This window comes from Nicotiana tomentosiformis, chromosome 3 (genome assembly GCF_000390325.3).
Source record: "Nicotiana tomentosiformis chromosome 3, ASM39032v3, whole genome shotgun sequence".
NCBI lineage: Eukaryota > Viridiplantae > Streptophyta > Magnoliopsida > Solanales > Solanaceae > Nicotiana > Nicotiana tomentosiformis.
The window spans coordinates 65,459,753-65,485,110 of NC_090814.1; the positions used below are offsets into that span (position 1 = coordinate 65,459,753).

The following is a 25,358-nucleotide window of genomic DNA, read 5'->3' on the forward strand; positions in this document are numbered from 1 at the left end:
GAGAATATTTTTATGTGTTATCTTAAAACTAGTTGTTATAACCATTCTGAGATGCTCGACCTCAACCTTGAACTACGATGACTCCACGAACTTGATCTATGCTGACTCTTCGACCGCACCCTTCATCGCTTCGAGGTTATCTCGACCTGGGGCGAATCTTTATGGAGACCTTATTGATAGCATGTGGCGGCCGATAAAGGCTATCATGGTGATGACATAGCTTGCAGGGCCTGCTCCAACCTTATGTGGAGTAAGGCGTGTGCCTTAGGCCCCCAAATTTAGGGGGCCTCATTGCTTAAAAATAATAGGTTCATAGGTATTTAAAAAATAATATTTAGTATTTTTAATATAAAACTAGAGTTTTTAATATAAAGGAAAGAAAACTTTTTAGATATATAAATAAAAGAACAATTTGACTTACTTAAAAATGTGTAGATGAATAGTTTTCATAACTTTTAGTTTTTCATTTTTTACTCCTTCATTAAAAAATTTGCTCTCTCTTTCTTAATTTGTCCAAGTCAATCTTTCTTTCTTTTTCCAATCTCTTCATATTTCAGAAAACCCTACATATTTTTTGTGTTTCTCTTTTATATTCTTACTCACTTCTTTCTCCAAGATTTCATTATTCACCTTCTTTCTCCAATATTTTACTAGTTCAAGTGTTCAGCAATACTTTTAAGCTTGCAATAGTTCTATACTTCTATTACTTTTGTAAAATCTTATCCAAGATCAACAATATCTCAAGAAAAATTAGATAGGTTGGCTATATTATCAATCGAGCAAGAATTATTAGAGAAAATCGATTATAAAAAAAATTATTAACAACTTTATATCTCAAAAAGTTAGAAGAATAGGCCTCAAATAAAAATATATCTTATAACTTTCTTTTAAAAATTTAGGAATCATATTAAATTTTGGATTTAGGCCCCGTGTGTGCTTGAACTGCCACTACTGATAGCTTGCCTACACCAAAGATATTTTTTGGCCCATACAACAAGGAATTACACAAAGCTCCTGAATTTTGTTTCCTTAACTTTCTTTGTTTACTTATCTAGTGATTTTGTACTGGTAAATAGGGCAAGTAGTGAGTACAAAGTAAGGTAGAGTTGTATAGTTCATTTCCTTGTCTTGAAAGTCAAAACTTGTGGTAGAGATGATAACTGTAGCTTTTCCTTTCTTTGGAAACAAAATTTGTGACACAGACGAAAATGTAACTTTTGCTCCTTACTCTTTCTCTTTTTAGTATTGAATCATTGAGTGTGTAAAGCATATTATTAAGCAGTATATATACGGAGATTAAGTCCATATGGTCATCTATTTAAATATTTTAGAGAATTCATGAAGAATCTTTAAAACCTGCTTCACATTTACCTACCATTGACACTTACTCATGGGCCAACCTCTCGCTATTATTTTTGTCTTTGTCGGACGTCCAACTCAAAGATAGTGATGTTCAATTTTCACTAATAGGTAGTACAAGCTTACAGCCACAGTTAGTTCAAGAGGCATCTTTTGATTCCATGAGATCTCAAGAAGGTATAAAGAGAACCAAACAAGCATATATAAAACTGTTAAAGAAGGAATTATGACTATGACTAATTAATAAATATAATTTCATGATTCAAATGGACTTACCATTTGATCATGACCGTAATGAATCATGTTGCTTGTCTAATTATTGTCATAAAGTACTGTTAGCTCAGAGGGTGATCCAAGGCCCATTAGTCGGATATTTGTGTCCTTTGTACATTTAATATTTCTCACCTGTGCACCCCTCATACGTCTAAACTAACTCACCACCATTCTATAAGACTAACTTTACCCCTCAATTCATTTACATTGTTGAAGAATTTGCATTTTACTCTCACTATAGATTTGCTCCATTTTGGTAAATTTAGCTGATTGGTCAAGTGTTTTTAAGAGCATACCAAAAACAGCCAACATAATAGAAGGCGTACCACTGATGGGCCCGGTCAAAAATGGCACCGGCGCTGACGTGCCACTGCTGGGGGAGAAAAGCTCTCCGACGAGAGAGAACCGGCGGGTGATATGGAGGACAGTGTTCAACGTGTCGACAAGTATTATTGGTGCTGGAATCATGTCGGTCCCTGCAACTATGAAGGTCTTAGGTGTAATTCCAGCATTTTTGTTGATTGTTCTGGTTGCTATATTAGTGGACATATCGGTTGATTTCATGTTAAGGTTCACGTATGCCGGCCAGTCGACAACGTACGCTGGATTGATGAAAGAGAACTTCGGAAAGACAGGTTCTTTTGCAGTACAAATTTGTGTCATGATCACTACTCTTGGTTGCTTGATCATGTACCTCATTATTATTGGTATGTGATATTCATTACCTTTGTTCAGAAATACTTCCCATTTGAAAAGTCCTGAGTTTAGAACAGAGCAAGTCATAATTAGGAAAGAGATTGAATGGTTTCCCAGCTGAAATAGAAGGGGGGAAAAAAGAGAAACCAATTTGAATTTAACGACTAAACTAATTCTTCTATGTGGATCACCAATTCACCATTTTTTTTTTATTGATATCTTTCTCTTACTTCTGAACTTATAATAATTAAATGATAATATTATTAAGAGTTGACTTGTACCCTTGGAAGATAAAGGAATTTAGTGATTGATAAACTAGACTCATATTTTTCTGTTAATTTTGTGTTCGGCTAAAGTCGGGGATAAAAGTTATCCCCGATTTTCCGGTAAAGAAACGAGAGGGAAGCACGATTTGGCAGGACCTCGAGTAAAGCCAAGGGTTTCATGTCTCAGAGCCCGGGGAAGGCGAATATGATAATGTTCAAATTTAAAATCGATTCGAAATAAAGCGAACTAAAATTGAAAAACCGAACTGAATCGAACTTATTTCAGTTCGGTTTCGGTTACTACTTTTACCAAACCGAAAACCAAATAACCAAACCAAATTTCTTCAAACCGAACCGATTGAACGCCCATCCCTACCAATCACTGACCCGGTCGATGCTAACTCACAGGTTGCCATCACCATCAACCTGTCAACTGACTCCGAAAATAGCATACGCGGGGCACCCCGGCCTTCGGCTCGAGAAGCACCCAAAGGGGAAGGTGATGGAGTTAGCTTGCGATTGATTTTCGAAATGTTACAAGCTCAGCAAGCGATAATAGCACAGCTACAGACCCAAAGTCACACCCAGAACAGGACTAAGCTCGAGCGGGTTAGAGAAAACGCTCGAATGGATGAAATAATTGCCATGGGAACCGGATAAGTTCGGGCCCGGAGAAACTTCTGAGGTGATGAAAATGCTGGAAGCACTAACGAAGCGGGTAGACTCTAGTGAGAAAAAGATAGAGAAAAATGATAAGAAGGTGAAAACTTACAATTTGATGGTCGATCAGATCCCGGGAGCACCTCCAATATTGAAAGGGCCAGATTCCAAAAAATTCATTTAGAAGCCCTTCCCCACGAGTGCGGCCCCCGAAGCCAATTCCGAATAGATTCCGAATGCCCGGTATTCCCAGATATAATGGGACCACGGATCCAAACAAGCATGTGACCTCGTATACATGCGCAATAAAAGGCAACGACCTAGAAGACGACGAGATCGAGTCAATTTTATTGAAGAAATTTGGGAAAACCCTGTCCAAAGGAGCGATGATATCGTACCATAACTTGTCTCTGAATTCCATTGATTCATTTGCTACGCTTGCAGATGCTTTCGTTAAGGCCCATGCTAACACCATCAAGGTCGAGACGAGGAAATCAGACCTCTTCAAAGTCAATCAGAGAGACAACGAGATACTTAGGGAATTCATGTCAGGTTCCAGATGAAGTGAACAGGTCTACCCCTGGTCGCAGATGATTGGGCCGTTCAGGTGTTCACTCAAGGGCTCAACCCCCAAAGTTCTGTCGTTTCTCAACAATTGAAGCAAAACTTGGTAGAGCATCCGGTGGTTACTTGGGCCGATGTCCATAACATGCATCAATCAAAGATTAGAGTCGAGGACGACCAGCCGGGGGTCCCTCGGGGTCTGTTTACCCCAACAGAGCAAACGACAGGTCTAAAATAATTATGGACCAGGAGCCAATGCCGGTTCGAGACCGGTATCATCCATACAACTCGGACATAAGGGGAAACGGACCCGGTCGCCACCCAACTAGGAATGGCAGGAGAAGCAATCAAGGACCTAGCAACCGGGGTCTGATGAATTAAAAATGGTTTCGACAGACCACTTGGAGGCAGGGATGCCCCTAGACTATCGGAATATAACTTCAACGTGGACGTTGCAAGTATAGTGTCGGCCATTGGCCGCATCAAGGAGACCAAATGGCCTAGGCCACTTCAGTCTGATCCCACACAGAGGGATCACAGATTGTTGTACAAATACCATGGTACTCATGGTCACAGGACCGAAGATTGTTGACAGCTAAGGGAGGAAGTGGCTCGACTATTCAACAACGGGAACTTTCGGGAATTCCTAAGTGAACGGGCCAAAAATCATTTCAAAAACAGGACGCCAACAAACAGATTGAGCAAGATGAGCCTCAACACGTGATCAACATGATCATTGGAGGAGTGGATGCACCAAGGGCCAATGATAAAACACACCAAAGTTTCCATCATAAGGGGAAAACGCACCCGGGATTACATCCCGGGGGGATCCATCTCATTCAGCGACGAGGATGTCGAAGGCATCATCCAACCTCACAACAATGCACTGGTAATATCCGTACTTATCAATAAATCTCGAGTTAATCGTTTGTTAATTAATACAGGTAGCTCGGATAACATCATCTGATGGAGGATCGTAGAGCAATTGGGATTATTGGACCAAATCATACCGACAGTACGAGTATTGAACGGGTTCAACATGGCGTGCGAGATGACGAAGGGTGAAATAACCCTACCCGTAAACATTGTCGGGACCACCCAGGAAATATAATTCTACGAGATCGAGGGGTATATGAGGTACAATGCCTTGTTCGGAAGGCCATGAGTTCACAGCATAAGGGCGGTGCCTTCAACCCTACATCAAGCATTGAAATTTCCCACTCCGGGAAGAATCAAAACGGTCTACGGGGAACAGTCGGCCGCAAAAGAGATGTTCGTTGTCGATGAAGTAATCCGGGTGACTGCGGTCTTGAAGTAAAAAAAATAGAGGACTAATCGAAGAGAGGGAAACCAAATAGCAATCAACGATCCCGACCTCGACCGAACCGAAAAAATGGGAGGAGCACACAACAAACGAGGAGGATGATTACACTGTCCCGGGATCCGTTATAGCACCTGATGACACCGATCCACTAAATCGACAATCGAGGAATTGGAGCAGGTCATACTGATCGAGTACTTACCGTATCGAAAGGTATACCTGGGCACGGGGTTAAATCCTGAGCTCAAGAAAAACTTATTGATTTTCTTAAAGCTAATGCTGATTATTTTGCCTGGTCCCACTTAGATATGACACGAATCCCACCAGAGGTAACAACTCACAAATTGAGCTTGGATCCAAAATTTCATCCGGTCAAATAGAAGAGGAGGCCACAGTCCGAAATCAAACACGCATTCATCAAAGACGAGGTATTTAAACTTTTGAAAATAGGTTATATCCGGGAAATTAAATACCCGGATTGGTTGGCGAATAGAGTAGTCGTACCTAAAAAGGGAAAAAACTTAAAATGTGCGTGGATTATAAGGACCTAAACAAGGCATGTCCAAAGAATTCATTTCCTTTGCCTAACATCGACCGAATGATCGACGCGACGGCCGGACACAAAATACTGAGTTTTCTCGACATCTATTCTGGGTACAATCAAATTCAGACGGACCCGAGCAACCAAGAAAAGACTTCTTTCATAACTAAATTCGGCACCTACTGTTACAATGTAATGCCGTTTGGGTTAAAAAATGATGGTGCCACGTATCAATGCCTAGTTAATCGGATGTTCGAAGAATAAATAGGGAAATTGATGGAAGTTTATATTGATGATATGGTATTTAAACCCCCTGCTAGAAGAGGACCATTTGAAGCATTTGCAGGAAACTTTCGACATATTGAGGAAATACAACATGAAGCTGAATCCGGAAAGTGTGCTTTCAGGGTCAGCTCGGGCAAGTTTCCCAGGTTCATGGTATCTAATCGGGGAATAGAGATCAACTCGGACAAGATAAAAGTCATAGAAGATATCATCGTAGTTGACAACGTCAAGGCAGTACAATAACTAACCAAACGGATAGCCGCATTGGGCTGGTTTATTTCGAGGTCTTTTGACAAGAGTCACCGATTATTCTCGTTACTAAAGAAGAAGAACAACTTCCTTGGAACCCGGAATGCCAGTGGGATTTAGAAGAACTCAAACGATACCTAACGATCCCTCCCTTGCTGCACACTCCGAAAGCGAACGAGCAGTTATACCTCTATTTGGCAGTTTCTGAGGTAGCAGTAAGTTGTCTCCTGGTCCAGGAAGAAAAAGGTATGTAGTTTCCTATTTATTATGTTAGCAGAACCCTAGGAGATGCCGAAACAAGGTATCCACATCAGGAAAAATTAGCACTCTCCTTATTGAGCGCATCTAGAAAATTAAAACCGTACTTTCAGTGTCACCCCACATGTGTCGTGACCTCGTACCCGCTAAGGAATGTTATATATAAACCTGATCTCTCGGGCTGGCCGGCCAAATGTATAAACCTAAGCTCTCGGGCTGGCCTTATTGAGCGCATCTAGGAAATTAAACCCGATGGTGCTTCCAACGCAAAAGGGTCCGGTCTGGGAATCATATTAAAACCACCTACGGGTAACGTAACAAGGCAGTCTATTAGAACTATGAAATTGACTAACAACAATAAAGCCGATTATGAGGTTATGATTACAGGTATAGAACTGGCTAAGAGCTTGGGGGATGAGGTGATCGAGGCCAAATATGACTCCCTCCTCGTCGTTAACCAAGTCAACGTGACGTTTGAAGTAAAGGAGGAACAGATGTGGAGATACTTGGATAAGTTGCAAGAGACCTTATACCAATTCAAGGAATGGACTCTACAACATGTACCTTGAGATCAAAATAACGAGGTTGATGCGTTGGAAAATCTAGGTCTTCAGTCGACTCCGGAAAAGTGGTGCAATTGATGAACTCAGTGATAGAAGAAGGTCACGCCGAGGTGAACTCAACAAGCTTGACTTGGGACTAGAGAAACAAATAAATAGACTACCTTCAGAAAGGGAAATTGCTATCGGATCCCAAGGAATCGAGGGCCCTATGTACTAATGCTTCCAGGTTTGGCTTGGTTAGTGGAAAATTATACCGAAGATCGTTTTTCGGGCCGCTATCTAGGTGCTTGGGTACGGGGGAGACCGACTACGTAATGAGGGAAGTACACGAGGGTACTTGTGAAAACTATTCGGGAGCGGAATCCTTGGTTCGAAAATTGATCAGAGCCGGTCATTACTTGAACAAAATGGAAAAGGATACGAAAGACTTCATTCGAAAGTGTAACGAATGCAAGAGGCACGCCCCGATGATTTATCAACCGGGGTAAATGCTTCACCCAGTCCTATCCCCCTGCCCATTTATGAAATAGGGGATGGATATCGTCGGTCCCTTGCCATGGGCACCCGGGAAAGCCCAATACATATTGATCATGACTGATTATTTCTCCAAGTGGGTCGAAGCACAAGCGTTCGAGAAGGTTCGAGAAAAAGAGGTCATTCACTTCATCTAGGATTATATAATATGCCAGTTCGAGATGCTAGCCGAGATCACTTGCGACAACGGGAGACAGTTTATCGGTGGCAAGGTTAGTAAGTTTCTCGAAGATCACAAAATTAAAAAGATCTTGTCGACACCCTACCACCCTAATGGGAACGGTTAGGCGGAATCAACAAACAAAACTATACTCCAAAACCTAAAGAAAAGACTCACCGAATTGAAAGGAAAGTGGAAAGAAATTTTGCCCGAGGTCTTGTAGGCATACAGAACGACTTCGAAGTTAAGCACCGGTGCGACGCCAATCTCTTTATTCTACGGCGCGGAAGCTCTAATCCCCATCGAAGTAGGAGAACTAAGTCTAAGGTTCCAATATGCTACCGAGACGTCAAATGACGAGGCTATGGCCACGAGCTTAGACTTATCGGATAAAAGGTGAGAAGCCGCCATAGTTCGGTTAGCGGCCCAAAAGCAACGAATAGGGAGATATTACAACCGAAGGGCGAACCTTCGATACTTCCAAGTCGGGGAATTGGTATTAAAGAAAGTTACACTGCATACCAAGAACCCGAATGACGGGAAACTAGGCCAGAACTGGGAAGGGCCATACAAAATCACCGGCATAACCAGGAAAGTCTCATATGAGCTCGAATTAGAGAACGGTGTACAACTACCCAACAACTAGAATATGGAACACTTAAAGCGGTACTACTGCTAAGGTACGAACGTGTTACAATCAAGGTCGCATCTGAGGATTAGGTCTGAAAGCACGTGTTGCACTCTTTTTCTCTTGGACCGATATTTTTCCGAAGTGGGTTTTACGGCAAGGTTTTTAACGAGGCAACAGTAAAGCGTGCTACCCTACTTTTAAAGACCAACCTAAGGACGGGACTGCGGATCACCCGTATCAGACCGATAGTATCCAAGCCCTCTCAAGTTCAGCCTCGAATACTATGGGGCCATCACACCCTAAGTAAAGGTCCTGGGTTCGGAAACTTAGAGTCATGAGTTCGAAAACTTAGAAGGCTTTATTTTTACTGAATGCCAAGGCTTGAATATTAGAATTGATTGTAAAGGTCAAACGGTCAAACAACTTGTGCCCGTGTAGCTTATTCTTGCCATGGCAGAAAGCGGTTTGTATCTTCGATTATGCACTCTACATTCAAAGTAATAAAAGAAGTTTTGCCTTCTATATTTCATCAGTTCATATTTGCACCATCGATATTATCGTTAAGTTACTCAAAATAAGTAGTGGGTTCGAAACCCTTAAGCCTACGGACCTCCCTGAACCGGGGACTGCTACCCGACAATAAGATCGGATGATTCGGGTTACCAAATCCTGGAGGTACCGAGCCTACTAGGCAGGGCCCAAACATGAAAGATTACGACCAACTTAAAATGACTTGGAGACGTCCAAGTCTGTACATAAAAAGTAAGGTCCTTACACGTCTTTTAATTTATAAAAGATTGCTTCAGACCCGGCCATGAAAAGAGCCACCTTTGGCAGAGAATAATTATGTCCGATCAAAATATTCGAATACTCTCATAAAGACTTCGTTTGTTGTTACTCCCGCCAAAGTCAAAAGCAACTCGGAATTGTTATTTAACTTAGGCCTCATCCGAGGAACAGTCTAAGTTACATCATATTTTGTGCTAAGGCATCGATGGCATATTTTAAACACAAGTCACAAGTTCCGAACATAAAGCAAACGTTGAAAAGCAAAGGACTCAATATAGCCGAAAGGAAAATTTTATATCTCAAAATGTACTTACAGAGGCACTATAAATCGGCCTCAAAATAAATAAATAAATAAATGTACAAAGGAAAACAAAAAATAAACTAAGGCATTTCCCGCCTAGTCTTTACCGAAGCCCGATTCACTGCCTAAACCCTCGGGCTCGTATATCTCTTTGGTCTCGGCCTCTTCGCCTCTTTGATCTCAGCCGATAGATCGAACTCTCGGGCATGAATATCCTCGAGAGTCTCCCTTCGGGATAACCATTTTATATACTCGGCCTTTGTTATTATACGGGCCTCAACCACGTTCACATCATTCTTGTATGGGGCCAGCATATCCTGAACCTCTGAGGACTCGTTCGAAGCTGCCTCTAACTTAGACTTCAACGCGGTGTACTCCCGGCCGAGGGAATCTCGTTTCGAGATGGCCGAGTCCAGCTGTGCTCGGAGCTCATCATTCAGTCGAGACCATTTGTCGGTTTTATCCTTCATCACCCGGAGCTGGTCCTTGGCCGATGCCAAATCCACTTTGATGGCCTCCTTTTCCGAGACCAGAAGATCCATCTTGCTCCTCAACCCCTCAATCGAGGCCTTGACCTCGTTCATTTCAGCCCTGAGCTGGTCGATTAGCTCGATCTTCTCTTGGACATGCGAGGTTGTGGCATTAGCAATTGCACTTAACCTCTCGTTATTAATCTCAAATACCCTTACCTTTTCAACTAGAACGGCATGCTCCCATTTCACCGATGAGGCCTCCTTTTGAGCCTTTTCCAGCTTGGAGGACAGGGAGGTCCTTAAGGGCCTCATCGTTTTGCTCATTAAGAACTTTGTACATGTCTCTCCGTCGGACCTGCCCCTTGAGCTCAAACTCGAGATGACCCACCTTCATCTGAGACTGGCGGAAGCTCTCATGATGAAGCACTGAGGCCTGAGAAACAAAAGTGATGAAATCATTAAAATATGCTAAGGCTAAATAAACCTTTTAAGGGATATAAAGAAAGGAAATCATATCATGTTCAGTGCATGTTGTGCCTCATTGAAAAGGCCTGGTGCATCCACTACGTTCATCTTTGCTTGGTCCTCTTCGGTCACCAAGCAACGAAGATAGTTGTCTATGCCAACTGGCCCAGAGAGCACCCTGGTATCCGCCGGGATCGTAAACATGATCGTTCTCTTGAGATTAGGATCTATGCTTGTGCATGGAACTACTTCACCAGCTTTGGGCTCGAGTTTGGCCCACCTGACTCCGGCAGCACGTCCTTCTTCGAGATATCCAGGTGGCCAAATCCAGATTAATCCTCCAGTGCACTGACGTCCATGGCTTCGAAGAACAGGTTGAGGGCCTCATCTGCGGCTCGTGATGCCTCGGTCGGCTTTTCTTTAATGGTCTAGGCCTCATCAAATAGAGATTACATATGAGACGGTGACTCCGGAATGTCAATGACGTCGGCGGCTTCTCTCAGAGCTGGGGTAGCTTCTCGAGAGGCCGTAGCCACAGGCTTTCCCTCGAGCTCCCGAGCTGAAGAGGGTTCGGCCTCCCGGTAGCTTCCCTCTGGTGCCGCCCGCTCTTCTGCAGTGATGGTAAGCTCATGGGCGATGAACTCCAAATCGCCATCTCCAGGGTAGTCCCTGAGCCGGTAAAGGGAATCGGGGTCCGGTACCTTGGCCCGAGTACTCTTGTTGCTCGTTTGGACCCTGATCGTGACCCTCTTTTTCTTGGCCGCGGCGTCCACATCTAGGGAGCCAGAAGACCCCCTCTTTCTTCTCTTCTTCTCCTCCTTCTTCACAGCGGCCTCGGCAACACACTGTCCCGAAGCGGAGGGTTTTGCGGATGGGGATGGGGCCTCATCCTCATCCACTGACAGAAGTTCGGTGGTCTTGGGAAAACCTGTAGAAGGAAGAAAGGGACTTAGTCGAAATAGCAGTAGAACAATAGGTAAATTCAATTGGGGGAAGAAGGATACTCACCATAGGAACGGGCCTCCCACTTGCCTTTTGAGAGTTCGCACTCGGAGTACGTCAATTGCTTGCATATCCCCTCGACCCAGTCCTTGAAACGGGGGACTGAATTGGGGACTCGGGAGACCGCTGCACAACGGGAGAACCGGGCCATGAGAAAGAAGAATAAAACCAAAAAAAAGTATTTTAACTACTCAAGAGGAGGGGAACTTACACGTTAGGTTCCATTTCTCAGGGAACGGCATGAACTCGGGGAGAATGAGATCCTCGGTCTTCACCTGAACGAATCTCCCCTACCAGCCTCGATCCCTGTCTTCATCGATGCTCGAGAATAGAGCTTTCTTTTCCCGTCGAACATGCTTGATTAATCCCTCTCGGAAGATTCAGGGACTATAGAGGCGAAGCAGATGGTCGGTGGTAAACCGGGGCTCCTCTGTGTTATTAAAAAACTGACGGAAGAGGATCACGATCCTCCAAAAAGATGGGTGAATCTGCCCGAGGCAGTCCTCGTACCTTTTGCAGAAATTGAGGACTATCGTGTCCATCAGACCAAGCGTGAAGGGGTTCGTATAAACACTTTAGTAACTCTCCACATGTGTGGTGATGACCTCGTCAGGGCCAGGGACGACTACTTCCTTGCCCTCCCAATTGCAGTCCTCCCGAATCGTCGGGAGCATGTCCTCGGTGATGAAGCATATGTACCTCCACGCCTCCTCGCCTCCTCGCCTCGATCCCCTTTGGTTGGAGGCTTTTTCAACCTTAAAGTCGTTGTCTATTGAGCAGCCTCCGGGGATAAAAGTCTTTATAGGAGGTTCTAGGGTTGCTTGTGATAGGACCACTTCGGCCTCCATGGTCGAGTTAGAAGTTGAAGGGGCGGTATGTTGGGGCATAGATTTTGAAGTTTTCGCCACCGATATCTGGGAGTATGAAGATTTAAAGGCAGATATGAAGGTTTCAAAATGAGTATGAAGATTTGAAGGTAAAACTTAAAGATTCAAAGATGAATTATGAAGATTTGAAGATTGGAAATGAAGAAATGAAGATGAGAAGAACAATATATGAAGATTTGAAGGAGTTATGAACAAGTAAAAAGTGCGGGGGTAACTAAAGAAGATTTAAAATCGGAAAGTAAAAAAGTGAAAAAAGAACCGAAGTTTTTATAGGAAGGAGGTAATTAATGCGTGACGTTTCACATTCGAGGACAGTCAACCGATGGCTAACACGTGTCCGAAGTCAGAACGACACGACTGATGGGATGTTTCACTAGCCCGTCGACTCGATTGTAGCGCACGGATGAACGAACCAATGTCAACTAATCACTTCTCGTCATTTCGATAAATTTGCTCTTTGAAAAGTGAGGGGACTATCCGTGTTCGGGTAAAATTGGGGATAAACGTTACCCCCGATTTTCCAGTAAAGAAACGAGAGGGAAGCATGATCTGGCATGACCTCGAGTAAAGCCGAGGGGTTCCACGTCTCAGAGCCCGGGGAAGGTGAATGATGCACCCGGGACCGGATACGGCTGAGCATCAGGTCCGAGCAGAGTAAAGGGCCGAGACTAAGGGAAAAAACGTATAGGCACGATAAGCGGGGAGCCGTAGGATCCGCACTCAACCGGATGTTACGGCGCGAATCTCGTCTGATATCAACTGCAGATTAACATTTACTGGAAGGAGAAGATTTTTACCTTATTTAGACTTGTACTAGGGTTGAAACTCTCCTACTATATAAAGGGGAAATCTTTTCATTTTAAAACCATTGTTGGCACGCATATCAAAGCAATACAAGTTCATTTTTGTTCTCTAGCTACTGTTCATATTGTTCTTCGACTGCTTATTTATTTGGTTGCAACCGAGTCCGTCTCGAGGGCTTGATCGAGGTTAATTTTCAGTATTCATCTAAAAGCTAGGCTTAATTGTTCGTCACGTTTGGTTTGATTGTTTTGCTTCTCTTTACTTTAATTATTTTCTGTTCATAGATCATTCGTGTTAAATTAAATCATGTATCATTTAACCGCGTATAAATTTAATTGTTACTCATTTCAAGGGTAAACAAATTTCTTAATTGATCAGGAGATGTTCTTTCTGGACAAGGGGAACATCTTGGCATTCTTCAAGAATGGTTTGGGATTCACTGGTGGAATTCGCGTAATTTATCAATCCTGTTCATTGTCTTGTTTGTTATACTTCCTCTAGTCCTATATCGGCGTGTAGGTCAGTACATGCTGCCCTCTGTTCCTTAATTTTTACCAAATTGCTTGGGCTTATTTGCATTAAAACAATCTAAGGTATTGTCTAATAGTTTGTGTTTTTATGGTGCGTGATTGCAGAATCCTTGTGGTTTAGCTCAGCAATTGCAGTTATCCTTGCAATTGTATTTGTTGGTATATGTTCTGTAATGGCAATGCTTGCAATTATAAAAGGAGAAACAGTAAGGCCAAGAATGCTACCGGAGTTAAAAAATACTACTTCCTTCTTTAATCTTTTCACCGTCATCCCTGTTATTGTAACAGCTTTTACATTCCACTTCAACGGTAAGGGCCCTTTATTTCAATTTCAGTTTTGTTAGTGGAAAAAAAAATGCTATTTGTGTAGTCATGATTTTGAGTTATCTTCTCTAATGCAGTTCATCCTATTGGAATTGAGCTGGGGAAACCTACAACTATGACCACTGCTGTCAAAATTTCACTAGCATTTTGTGCAGCCATCTATTTTTCGATTGGCATTTTTGGATACGTTTTGTTTGGAGATTCAATAATGCCAGACATACTTGTAAATTTTGATAAGTCGTCCAGCACTTCAGCAATTAGTCCCATTCTAAATGATGTGGTTCGTTTGAGCTATGCGCTTCACCTGATGCTGGTATTTCCTCTCTTAAACTTCTCCCTGAGGGCAAATATCGACGAACTCATCTTCTCTAAGCAACCATATTTGGCAACTGACAACAAACGATTTGTGTGTCTTACATTGATCTTGTTAGCCTTGTCGTATATAGCTGCAATTGTTATACCATCGATATGGTACATTTTCCAGTTCTTGGGATCAACTTCAAATGTTTGCCTTGCCTTCATATTCCCAGGTACAATTGCTCTAAGGTATTTTCCTCTACCTTTACTCTTTAAGAAACCTGAATGATTTTCTTTTTTCTTTATTGTGCTGAACAGATTAATTTCTTGTTTGGCAGAGATGTCCATGGTTTATCTACAAGAAAGGACAAGATCATCGCGGTAGTCATGGTTTTTCTAGCTTTTGTGACGAGCTTTATAACCATTGCTACCAACATCTACAGTATGACTAGAAATAGCTCATAATTGGAATTTTAACATTTTATAATTGTAAAATAGTTTGGCCGATGACTTTGTGTGTATTGTTGGTAATATTAGATAGTTTCCAAGATATATCTATGTGAATACAAAATATAGCTAAATTCTCAGGTCAATCTTGTTGTTGACATAAATTGTAACGTTCAGGATTTTACCTTTTGAAAATTAAGAATGAACCTTCTAGTTTCACAATTGGTATACAAAAATGTTCAAAAGATTGCGAGATGATAAAAAGGGGGAAAGTGCATATAAGGGGAAAAAATGCTCACAGCTAGTACGTATGCTTATGAGCTGTCCCAGTGAAAACGAATTTGATACACGAATGACTTTCTCTTTAACTAATGGGACCAATCCCTCGTTACTGCTTTCAAACTTTATCACAAATATATCCAATTCTATCCCTCCACGACAAAGATATTGAAGTTCAAATTTCAGTAATAGCAATCCTTGTCAAACCAAATCACGCTATTTATTCTACACCATACCTAGTTCCAGACGTTTCTTAATTGATTCGAAGAGATCTGCAAAATTAAAAAGGAAACCACTGGAGCAATACTATTATAATAATAAAATAAAAAGTGAAGCATAACAAAGGCCAATTCTTGTAGTTTCATGAACCGAATGATTTAACCACTTTTCATGTAAAGATAAATTTGAACGAAAATATTGTTCAAAATCCAAAAAATACTCCAGTATATTATACTGGAGTTCCAGCATAAAGAAATTTAAAAATAGCCAGATTTACAAGTGGTCATTCAAAAATAGCCACACTTTCAAAAGTAATCGAAATTTAACTATTTTTCATGTAAAGATAAATCTGAACAGAAATATTATTCAAAATCCGGAAAATACTCCAGTATATTATGCTGGAACTCCAGCATAATATACTGGAGTTCCAGCAAAGTATATTAGTCCAGTATAATATGCTGGAAGTTCATACACATGTGCTCGAATCTCCAGTATATTATGCTGGAACTTTCTGCCTGTTGGAGTTACAGCATAATATGCTGGAAGTTCATACACAGATACACCGAACTCCAGTATATTATGTTGGATCGGTCTGTGTTGCAGCAAAATAGTGATTATTTTTCCATGACTTGGCAAACGCTGGCTATTTTTCAATGACCAGTCTGAAAACTGGCTAGCCCGTGCTATTTTTACAGCCTTTCCGGACCATCAAATTTCATTCATAGCCTATTTGTCCAAGCTTCTCCAACGGTTAAAAGTGCTTTTTTTTTCCTTCCAAAAGTACTTTTTTCCTCAACTTAAATTGTTTGGCCAAGCTTTTTTGGGAGGAAAAAAGTCCTTTTGGCAGAAGGAGAAGGAGTTTCTAAGAAGCAGAAAAATGTAGTTTCTTTTCAAAAACAGAAGCGGAAGCAGTTTTGACTTTTCTTCTAGCCAATAATATTCTTAACAAAATATAGTATCTACTAAAATAACCTTACTTATTTTAAACCTAATACTTAGAATATTAATATATAAGTATTTCTTCTTATTTTTAGGATAGCTTTCTAATTATATAGTGACTTTAAGGATGAATGCTCTTAATTTTTGTTGAATGATTTTTAATATATTTAAATCATATTAAAAGAATTAAAGTATTTTTTAATTTTATTTTTATATTTTACTTAAATAAAATAAAAAGATTTAATTATTATCTTTAATAATAAATTTTTGAAATTATTTATTTACTTATAATATTAACTATTAAGTAAATCTATTCATGTCCTTATTCGTAATTTGATACATAAAAACACTTTTTGAAAAATTGGGCCAAACATAAATTATTGCTCAAAAGTGTTTTTTATAGTGATTAGCCAAACATAAATTATTTCTCTCTATATATACTTTTTTCAAAAGCACTTATAAAAAAAACACTTTTCAAAATAAGCTAATTTTTACGGCCAAACAGGCTATCAATCTCGTATAAGTATCATGAGCCACAAAACTAATTGTTGTTAGTGAGGCCATTTGTCCCTTCTTAGTTTCCTTGTAACATTTGAATACCTCTCAACTGTCACTTTTGCCGCCTCCCTGTCCAATTCTCATATGTCTAAACTATTCTACTCACCATTTCCTCCGGCCATAGACTAGCTTATTAGTCAAAATCCATTATTTGTTTATTGTTTTAACAGCAAATCATCATAAGTCCAGATTGCATATAATATTAACTATTAAATTCACTTTGATTGCATATTCAGTCAACCAATATTTATCTCCGGGATGGATCCGGCCAGGACAGGAACCAGCGCCGACGTCCCATTGCTTTCGCAACAAAACTCTCCGACGAGGGAGAACAACCGATGGATGATTTGGAGGGCGGTGTTCAACGTGTCAACAACTATTATTGGTGCTGGAATTATGTCAATTCCAGCAACTCTGAAGGTCTTAGGTGTTATTCCTGCATTTATCTTGATTATTCTGGTTGCTATATTAGTGGACATAACGGTAAATTTCATGTTGAGGGCAACGTATGCCGGTCAGTCGACGACGTACGCTGGATTGATGAAAGAGAATTTTGGAAAGACAGGTTCTTTGGCAGTACAAATTTGTGTAATGATCACTACTCTTGGTTGCTTGATCATGTACCTTATTATTATTGGTAAGTTTAATTCTTTAAATTTCTTGTTAATGCTTCTCATTTGCAATGTCCAGAGTTCAGAACAGAGCAACTCATAGTTGGTTTTCACCAAGCCAAATAGTACTATTTTCAGTTCGAATTAGTAAAAGAAGTGTGTGAATAGTTTGCTACGCTGAAGAACTAAGTTGCTCCGACACGACAGTTTAGGTGCCACGTCAAACAATTTTTGGTACTTTGATCATGACAGACGAAAAAATTCGAGACAAAATACAATTTGATTCCCGAAATCAAAACCAAAACTAGCGTAAATTTGAAGAAAATAGCATACCTTATTTAGGAAATAAATATTTTACTTATCTACAACTTGATAATAAAAACAAAAAACCACACTTTACAAGCGCAAGTATTCCACAAAATATCTCATAATTTTGAGATATTTTTATATCTTTATTTTGAATTATTTTTAGCGGGATCGGTACTAGAATCTTACAATTTACATTTCAAAGGATCCGACCTCTAGATCCGCACCCGTACTCGAGCAACTTAGCCGAATGACTGAAGTAGTTTGAGAGTCTATTTAATTCACTAATTGATTATTTGATGGCTTGCTCAAGGGGGGGAAAATTGGGGGAAAAAAACTAATTGGGAAGTAGAAGAAAAAGCAGCAGATATGGTTGGAAGCTGAATAATGATTGATTCTACTAGTCCTTTTATTTATTTTTGTTGTAATTTCTGTGATCAGGAGACGTCTTTTCTGGAAAAGGAGAACATCTTGGTATTCTTCAAGAATGGTTTGGGATTCATTGGTGGAATTCGCGTTATTTATCGATCCTATTCACTGTCTTGTTTGTTGTGCTTCCTCTAGTCCTATACCGGCGTGTAGGTCAGTACATCCTGTCCTCTGTTGTTCAATTTCTATCAGGCTTTACTTGATTTGGATTTAAAACAAGTAAAAAGATTCACTAGTAGTTCGATTTTCTATGGTTTGTGATTGCAGAATCATTATGGTTCAGTTCAGCAGTAGCATTTCTCCTAGCAATTGTATTTGTCGGTATGTGTACTGTAATGGCAGTCATTGCAATCGCAAAAGGGCAAATAGTAAGGCCAAGAATGCTACCGGTCTTGAATAGTACTACTTCCTTCTTTAATCTTTTCACTGCCATCCCTGTCATTGTAACAGCTTTTGCATTTCACTTCAATGGTAAGAGGAGCTACTACATTCATTAGATTCTTGATCATACTCTAGATGTTAAATTTACAAACATATGAACATAAAAACTTGAATGCAGTTCATCCTATTGGAATTGAGCTAGGGAAACCTGGAGCTATGACCACTGCTGTCAAAATTTCACTAGTAATTTGTGCAGCCATCTATTTTTCAATTGGCATTTTTGGGTACCTTTTATTTGGAGATTCAATAAATGCAGATATACTTGTAAATTTTGGTAAGTCCTCTGGCAGTGTTGCAATCAGTCCAATTCTAAATGATGTGGTTCGCTTGAGCTATGCGCTTCACCTAATGCTGGTGTTTCCTCTATTAAACTTCTCCTTGAGGGCCAATATCGACGAACTCATATTCCCTAAGAAAGAGCATTTGGCAACTGACACGAAACGATTCATGTACCTTACGTTGATCTTGTTAGCCTTGTCATATTTAGTAGCCATTGCTATACCATCGATATGGTACATTTACCAGTTCATGGGATCAACTTCAAATGCTTGCCTTGCCTTCATATTCCCAGGTGCAATTGCTCTAAGGTCTTTATCTTTCTTTCCCTCAACCTTTTACTCTATAAGAAATCTGATTCTTTTTCTATGGTGAACATCTTAATTTCGATTTTTGCAGAGATGTCCATGGTTTATCTTCAAGGAAAGACAAGATCATCGCAGTGGTCATGATTGTTCTAGCTGTTGTGACGAGTATTATTGCTATTGCTGCAAACATCTACGATCTGATAGGAAATAGTTCATAAATGTTTTATCTTCTCGATTTGACTTTTTATATTTTCACTATTGTAAATTTTCTGCTGCACGAATTTCTGTGTATTGTTGTGCAGTATTAGCTAGTTTCCATTGTTGTATCGTTGTGAATACAAAATGTAGCCAAATTCTCAGATTGATACAACATATTTACATTACTTCTTAACTCTACCAAGAAAGAGATGAAAATGACTAGCTAGTCTAATTTATGAAAGTTAATGCAAGAAATGATCAGGAAGAAAGAAGAAACAACTGGATACACTTTCAGTTCAACCAAATTAAGTAGAGAAAAACTGATCTACATATTTATAGACATCAAAAAAGGCTAAATTCCTCTCTTTCCAGTGGTTTTTTTTTGACACATATGTACATTAAGAGAAAGGGGCCAAGAAACCAGCCAATTTGTTAAGTGTAGAGACATAAACTCCTACGATTCCCCGTATATTTCATTATATATTATCAATATTGAGACAATAAAAGCATAATCCGCACCAGGATATACTCTTAGTTCAAAATTTTCTTTTCCTTTGAAGAAGCTTCCAAGTTTGAATCTCTCTTTCACCTGCACATTTAAAGTAAAGAATAAGCTTCTCTATTGAGGGCAACCTTGGCGTAACTGGTAAAGTTGTTGTCATGTGGAGGTCACGGGTTCAAGCTACGGAAATAGCCTCTGGCAGAAATACAGGGTAAGGCGGCGTAAATAGACCCTTGTTACCTTGTGGTCCGGTTCTTCACCGGACCCCGCGTATAGCAGGAGCTTAGTGCCCTTTAATAAGCTTCCCTGCTAAAGAAAAAGGGAAATGAAGCTTAAAATTTTAGTAAAGTACCTCAGCTATCAATGTGTCCCCTTTGTGAACTTTGAAAGACTGATTGGTGTAAGCGCCCTTTACATGGAAATCACAGATCTCTCCACTGATATTGCTGGCCAAGAACACATCAAGTTGCATTTTCATTTGAATTGGGCTTGATCTTTTAACTGTGTAGAGCAGATCATTCCTATCTAAACTCCCGGCTCGATAAACTTTCCAAGTATTATGCCATGAAAGTGACTGTCAAATATTCAAGAACCACCTCATTTTCAGTTTATAATATTCATTCCTTGAGTTACTTTGATGCTAAATCAAGTGTCACAAATCATTAATACAAGAATACACCGCGCCCCTCCCCACTCCAAGGTGTGGCCTAGCGAAGTGTGACTTAACCGTCAATAAAGCGGATGAAAATCATGGCAAACAGAATTAAAATATCTATCTGTGATGGTGTAAGATAACAATACTCAGTAAAATAGTTAGTTAGCCCAATATTTACTCTTATAGAAAAAATAATACAAATGAAAATAAAGAGATAGAAGGCGTTGTACCTTTTCGCGCAGAGTAAGGATGGGTAAACCAGCTGGATCACAAATGATCCTTTTCTTCTTTCTGAGATGCCAAACTTTTCCATTACCTTGAAGAAGAGAAATTCCAATATCATCCAATACATCGATATTTATATGTGAAATTCCAAGAATTTTCTTCTTCACATTTAGGTTCACAAGGTAAGGGAAGCAGAAATTATCCCCAACAATGGGAACGAGAGGAACTTCAAAATTTATCTCTGGTTTAAACATGTGTAAAACAATTACTCCCTACTTAAGAATTGGCTAAACAGGATCTGGTACTTATATTTTGGTTCACAAGCTTTGCCGAAAGTTAATCCCGTTTAAAAGTATTACGGAAAGAGGATGATATCGCAATCACAGAAACTTCCCTTCCTTTGTCTATAAATTGACCGTTGAATTTTTCCTTTTTTTAAAAAAAAAAAGAAGAAGAAACCATTTTACTTTATTAATTAAATAAACAAACAAATGTATGGAAACACGAGAAATTCGGTCGGGCGGTGGATCTTGGTCAGCATGAATATAGCTTTTCAATTTGTACTCATTTAAGCATCCTATGATTTTTGCTTATTTTAACGCAACAAAAGTCAAAGCATTCACATTTGATCTAAAAAGAGCCAGCGGATAGTTTATCTAAGCCGAAAAAAGTCATTTGTTAGTTTTGCAAAAAAATTAAAAAAGGAATTTACTGTTTAGTTGAAAAAAGTTTTTATCGAAAATTTTAAAATGAATTGGAAAACAAAAATCTTCTTCAAAGTATTAAAGCAACTAAAACCTACAGTAGCAACAGCTTATGTACTTTAAGAAATTCTACGTATCAGTTTACTTACTGTGTTCATATGAATTTAATTAGAATTTGAAAGAGACTCCGCGGAGTTAATACATTTGTTAGAAAATGATTTATCTATTTATACTTCTATGGTTAATAGAATGTTTGGCGAAACTTCAAAAATCAGCTTATTTTGAGAGATATTTTTTTTTAAAATTATTTTTTTTAAAAGTACTTTTGGTGAGAAGCCGTTTGTGTTTGACTAATCAATTTAAAAAACACTTCCGAACAAGAATTAATGTTTGACCAAGTTTTTAAAAAGTTATTCTAAGTGTATTTTTCTCAAAAATATTTTTTTTAAAAAGAGCTACTGGGGAGAAGCAATTTTTTTCTACTTCTCCATGACTGCTTCTTCTTCTATTCAAAATCACTTTTTTCCCTTCAAAATATTGGCCAAACACTTTAACTTTTCAAAAAAAATATATTATTTATTTGAAAATAAAATATTGTTATTTTGAAAAAAAAATGCATTGGGCTTTGAAAAAGCATGGCCAAACAGGCTATAATTACGGCTGTAGCTCATATTTTGGCGGACAAGGAAGGAACAAATTTTGCTGGAAATATTTCGACTACTTTATGTAATTTTTTGGCTAGTCTTAAACACTTTAGTGCTATATATGGCGCTTTTATTATCTGAAATGACTATCTTTAATTTTATAGTAATATAATTTTCCCACATTACCAAAACAAAAAAGTTCAATTAGAATTTCAGGCTATGGTCAAAATGGTCCATGTACCTTGCAAAATGATGAGGAAACCAAAAGGTAAAGGGCAAGAAACTCGAGAAATATCTCGGGACACGAAACAAGGCAACGGCTACATATATCGTGGTACATGAATCATGATTGAGCCTGGGCCTTGCACAAATGGCCCTTTTTTAATTAACTTTTAAATTATGTCCGCCGGTTAATTTTTTTGAGTTAAATTTGTCCGTTAAAAAAAAAATTCAATTATTTTAAGCCCACAGAATTAACTGGGACAAAATATAAAAAGTGGTACTAATTAACCCATTTGTTTCTTGTAACTTTTTTATTAACGTCACATTCCTCCAGATTTTCAACAGCAAAATCTGGTCACCTAACTAAAGTCCTCTGTATTGACTATTCAAGTGTTTTCTAGTCAATATTTGCTCAAGGAGGAAGAGATATGAACGGAGTTCATAGTTTCCTCGAGCTTGTACATTAGAAAAGGAAATCAAAGGAACAATTTAGTGAAAAGTCAATATTACTAACAGATTTTAGAGGAAATTCCGCATCTGACGGGTGGACCAAAATATCCTTGGCAGACAAAGGAAAAGTACAAAAGCGTTAAGAAGAAAGAGATCCATTTGAGAATATATAGGTACAAAACTCTCTTTATTTTTTTAATAGGGGTGGAGCTAGGAGAAGGAAGGGATTCATTTGAACTTTTTTTTTGCCAAAAAATTATTGGATGTATAACGTAAATATATATATATATATATATCTTGACTTAATTTTTTTATTTTATTTGTTAAATCCCTTAATGAAAAATTTTGTCTATGGCACTAACTAAGAAGTAACAAAGTGTCTATTTTCTTTATTTTTCTCCTAAATAAATCAAGTTCAACACGAACATCTAACCTTGAGCCTATTTGGACAGTTTTTAACTTGTGGAAGTGTTTGGCAACCAAAAAATGACTTAAAAAAAGTTAAAATCTACTTTTAAAAAGCCAAAATCAATAAGTTGGAAAATTTAACTTTTTCAAAATTGGCTTAAAAGCCATATTGCTTTGACCAAGTATATTACATTCTTATCTCTTATAATTTTTCTTAATCCCGAAATTGCTCCTCATTAGAAATATTGTTCTTTTAGCTTTTTTTTTTTTGTTCCATAACATTTAATTATTTTGGTCGTTGAATGCTTCCTTTTTTATTAATTGGTGTAACTATATTCTAAAATCAAATCATTCATCATCTTCTTTATAATGTTAACAACTTTAAGGATATTTCAGTCATTTTAACAAGAAAAAGTGTTTATCAGCACTTGTTTATCAAACACTTCATCAGTTTGTTTTCAGTTTCACTACTTTTATCCAAACATGTAGCTGCTTATTTATAAAATAAGTTCCAGCACTTATAAAATATTTTAAGCATTTAACTTAAAAACTACTTTTTTTAAGCCAATCCAAACGGGCTCTTTATTTGTTCAAGTAGCTTGTTCAGATGAGCTCATTCACCTGACTGATTCTAAGTTTATAATAGAATTGCCTAATTGATTAGCGCAATTGGATAAAGTCTCCTGTCTGATAAATGAAAAGGATAGGAAAAGAGCAAAGGTTCTTTCATTTTCAGAACGAGTTATCCTGTTACACAACTTACATCATATTTTTCTAGGATCCTTAGCTTTACTAATTGATCTGGTTCTAGATCTAGTAATTACTCACGTAGATGAAACTTTCAGCCGTCTAAATGACTAAATCTGATGTAGGAACAAGCATTTAAAGAACCTTGTTATTGTTTTTTAAATCTGGTTTTGGTTTCTATTTTGTTCAACTGCACATATCTAACCTTGTTATTGTTTTTAATCTGGCTCTTATTCATATTTTATTCGGCTGCAAATATCTAACCTCAAATTAGACCAAACATGCAGCGTCGGTCATTAGAGCTAATGGAACCAGCCGGATCTACTGCAATAATTATTTAAGTTAATTGAAGATTAAATGTAATACTCAATCGAACAATACGGACCAAAATAAAAATAAAAAATAAGAGAGTGTTATGAAAATAATTATATTGTAGGTGTCCATTTATTACTCCGTTATAGATAATCCATTTGGTACTCTATTGAAGTTTATCTACAAGATGCAGGCAGGTTGCAAGCAACTCAATGAAATGATTTGCAACATCTTCTTATTAAACATGCAGGTTGCAAGAAGCTCATGCAGACAGCTTACAAGCAGCTCAATAAAAGCATCGCAGCTGCTTCCTGAAAAGACTTGCAGTTGCTTCATTTCTTTTATAAATAGAGGAGTTTTCAGTTCATTATGTAGATTAGTTTGAAGTTAAATAAAATATCAATCTCCCTCTATACTTATCTTCGATTTATTTACTTTACAGTCTTTATTTTATAACACGTTATCAGCACGAGACTGACATCTTGAGCTCTTTATTTGAGTTTAATTTTTTGTGCATGAAGCAACTCACAGCCACAGAGAAGGCGATACTCTTATGTCTGTGGTTAGATCTTGTTCATTCGGAGCATCATAAGGCAGATTATATCCTTAAGGTGGTGAGTTTTTCTTCTTGGCAGTAGTGATATAGATATCGCTTACATCTGGAGTGGCCTAATTTGCGTAATTTAATTTGAACTTTTTGCTTATATTTTAATATTTTTATCATCACTTGCTTGGTTATATGTTATGTATACAGTACCTATTTTGGTATTTGTTTTCATTCTAATTATCTAAATAAAGGATTACAAAGTGGATAACATTATTAGATCCACTTAAACTCCAACAAAGTTTGCAAGAAATATACAATCACAAGAAGTGGTTATATTTCGTATATATCATTTTAGCTAAATTTTGTTAACCACCAGAAGTGGTATATGCCTATGACCACCAGAAGTGATAATTTAGGCTTTCTATGGTTACAATTAAAGATAAGCTAGAGAAATATTTTCTATATTACATGCACGCCTTGATTTGCTCCTGAAGTAGTAAATATTTTAAAAGAGGTTGAAGCATCACAATTTGATGTGATTAATACGCGTTCAGATAATTATGTTCGATTTCCTGAAGGATGAGAATTTTTGATAAATATTAATCCATTCCCTGAAGTGAAAGTGATAATATTAATAAATTCATAAATAGGAACGCGCTCTTGATGTAAATATATTATAATTCACCTCCAGAAGAGTTA

At 38.5% G+C, this 25,358-nt stretch overlaps 3 protein-coding genes across 5 annotated transcripts; 2 read left to right on the forward strand and 1 right to left on the reverse strand.

Annotated features, from left to right (window-relative positions):
- Nucleotides 1-1,677: 1,677 nt before the first annotated feature.
- On the forward strand, nt 1,678-14,819 carry LOC104085751 (amino acid transporter AVT6C-like). 2 transcript variants are annotated; one of them, XM_009589866.4, is made up of 5 exons: nt 1,681-2,339; nt 13,460-13,600; nt 13,717-13,920; nt 14,013-14,481; nt 14,571-14,819. In XM_009589866.4, the coding sequence occupies exons 1-5, from the start codon at nt 1,964-1,966 to the stop codon at nt 14,695-14,697; spliced, it is 1,317 nt and encodes a 438-aa protein (XP_009588161.1). In that variant the 5' UTR covers nt 1,681-1,963; the 3' UTR covers nt 14,698-14,819. The 2 variants fall into 2 exon arrangements, with proteins under 2 accessions (XP_070053147.1, XP_009588161.1); XM_070197046.1 differs by lacking the exon at nt 13,460-13,600 and having other exon boundaries at nt 1,678-2,339.
- Nucleotides 14,820-16,656: 1,837 nt separating this feature from the next.
- Nucleotides 16,657-19,436, forward strand: LOC104085750 (amino acid transporter AVT6C-like). Of its 2 annotated transcripts, none has more exons than XM_009589865.4 (5): nt 16,657-17,311; nt 18,033-18,173; nt 18,288-18,491; nt 18,580-19,032; nt 19,137-19,436. In XM_009589865.4, the coding sequence occupies exons 1-5, from the start codon at nt 16,933-16,935 to the stop codon at nt 19,187-19,189; spliced, it is 1,230 nt and encodes a 409-aa protein (XP_009588160.1). In that variant the 5' UTR covers nt 16,657-16,932; the 3' UTR covers nt 19,190-19,436. The 2 variants fall into 2 exon arrangements, with proteins under 2 accessions (XP_009588160.1, XP_009588159.1); XM_009589864.4 differs by having other exon boundaries at nt 16,658-17,311; nt 18,580-19,048.
- Nucleotides 19,437-19,504: 68 nt separating this feature from the next.
- Nucleotides 19,505-20,994, reverse strand: LOC104085749 (protein LURP-one-related 10). Its single transcript, XM_009589863.4, has 3 exons — nt 20,631-20,994; nt 20,098-20,319; nt 19,505-19,832 (listed from the first exon to the last, which is right to left on the reverse strand). The coding sequence occupies exons 1-3, from the start codon at nt 20,877-20,879 to the stop codon at nt 19,698-19,700; spliced, it is 606 nt and encodes a 201-aa protein (XP_009588158.1). The 5' UTR covers nt 20,880-20,994; the 3' UTR covers nt 19,505-19,697.
- Between the last annotated feature and the right edge of the window lie 4,364 nt (nt 20,995-25,358).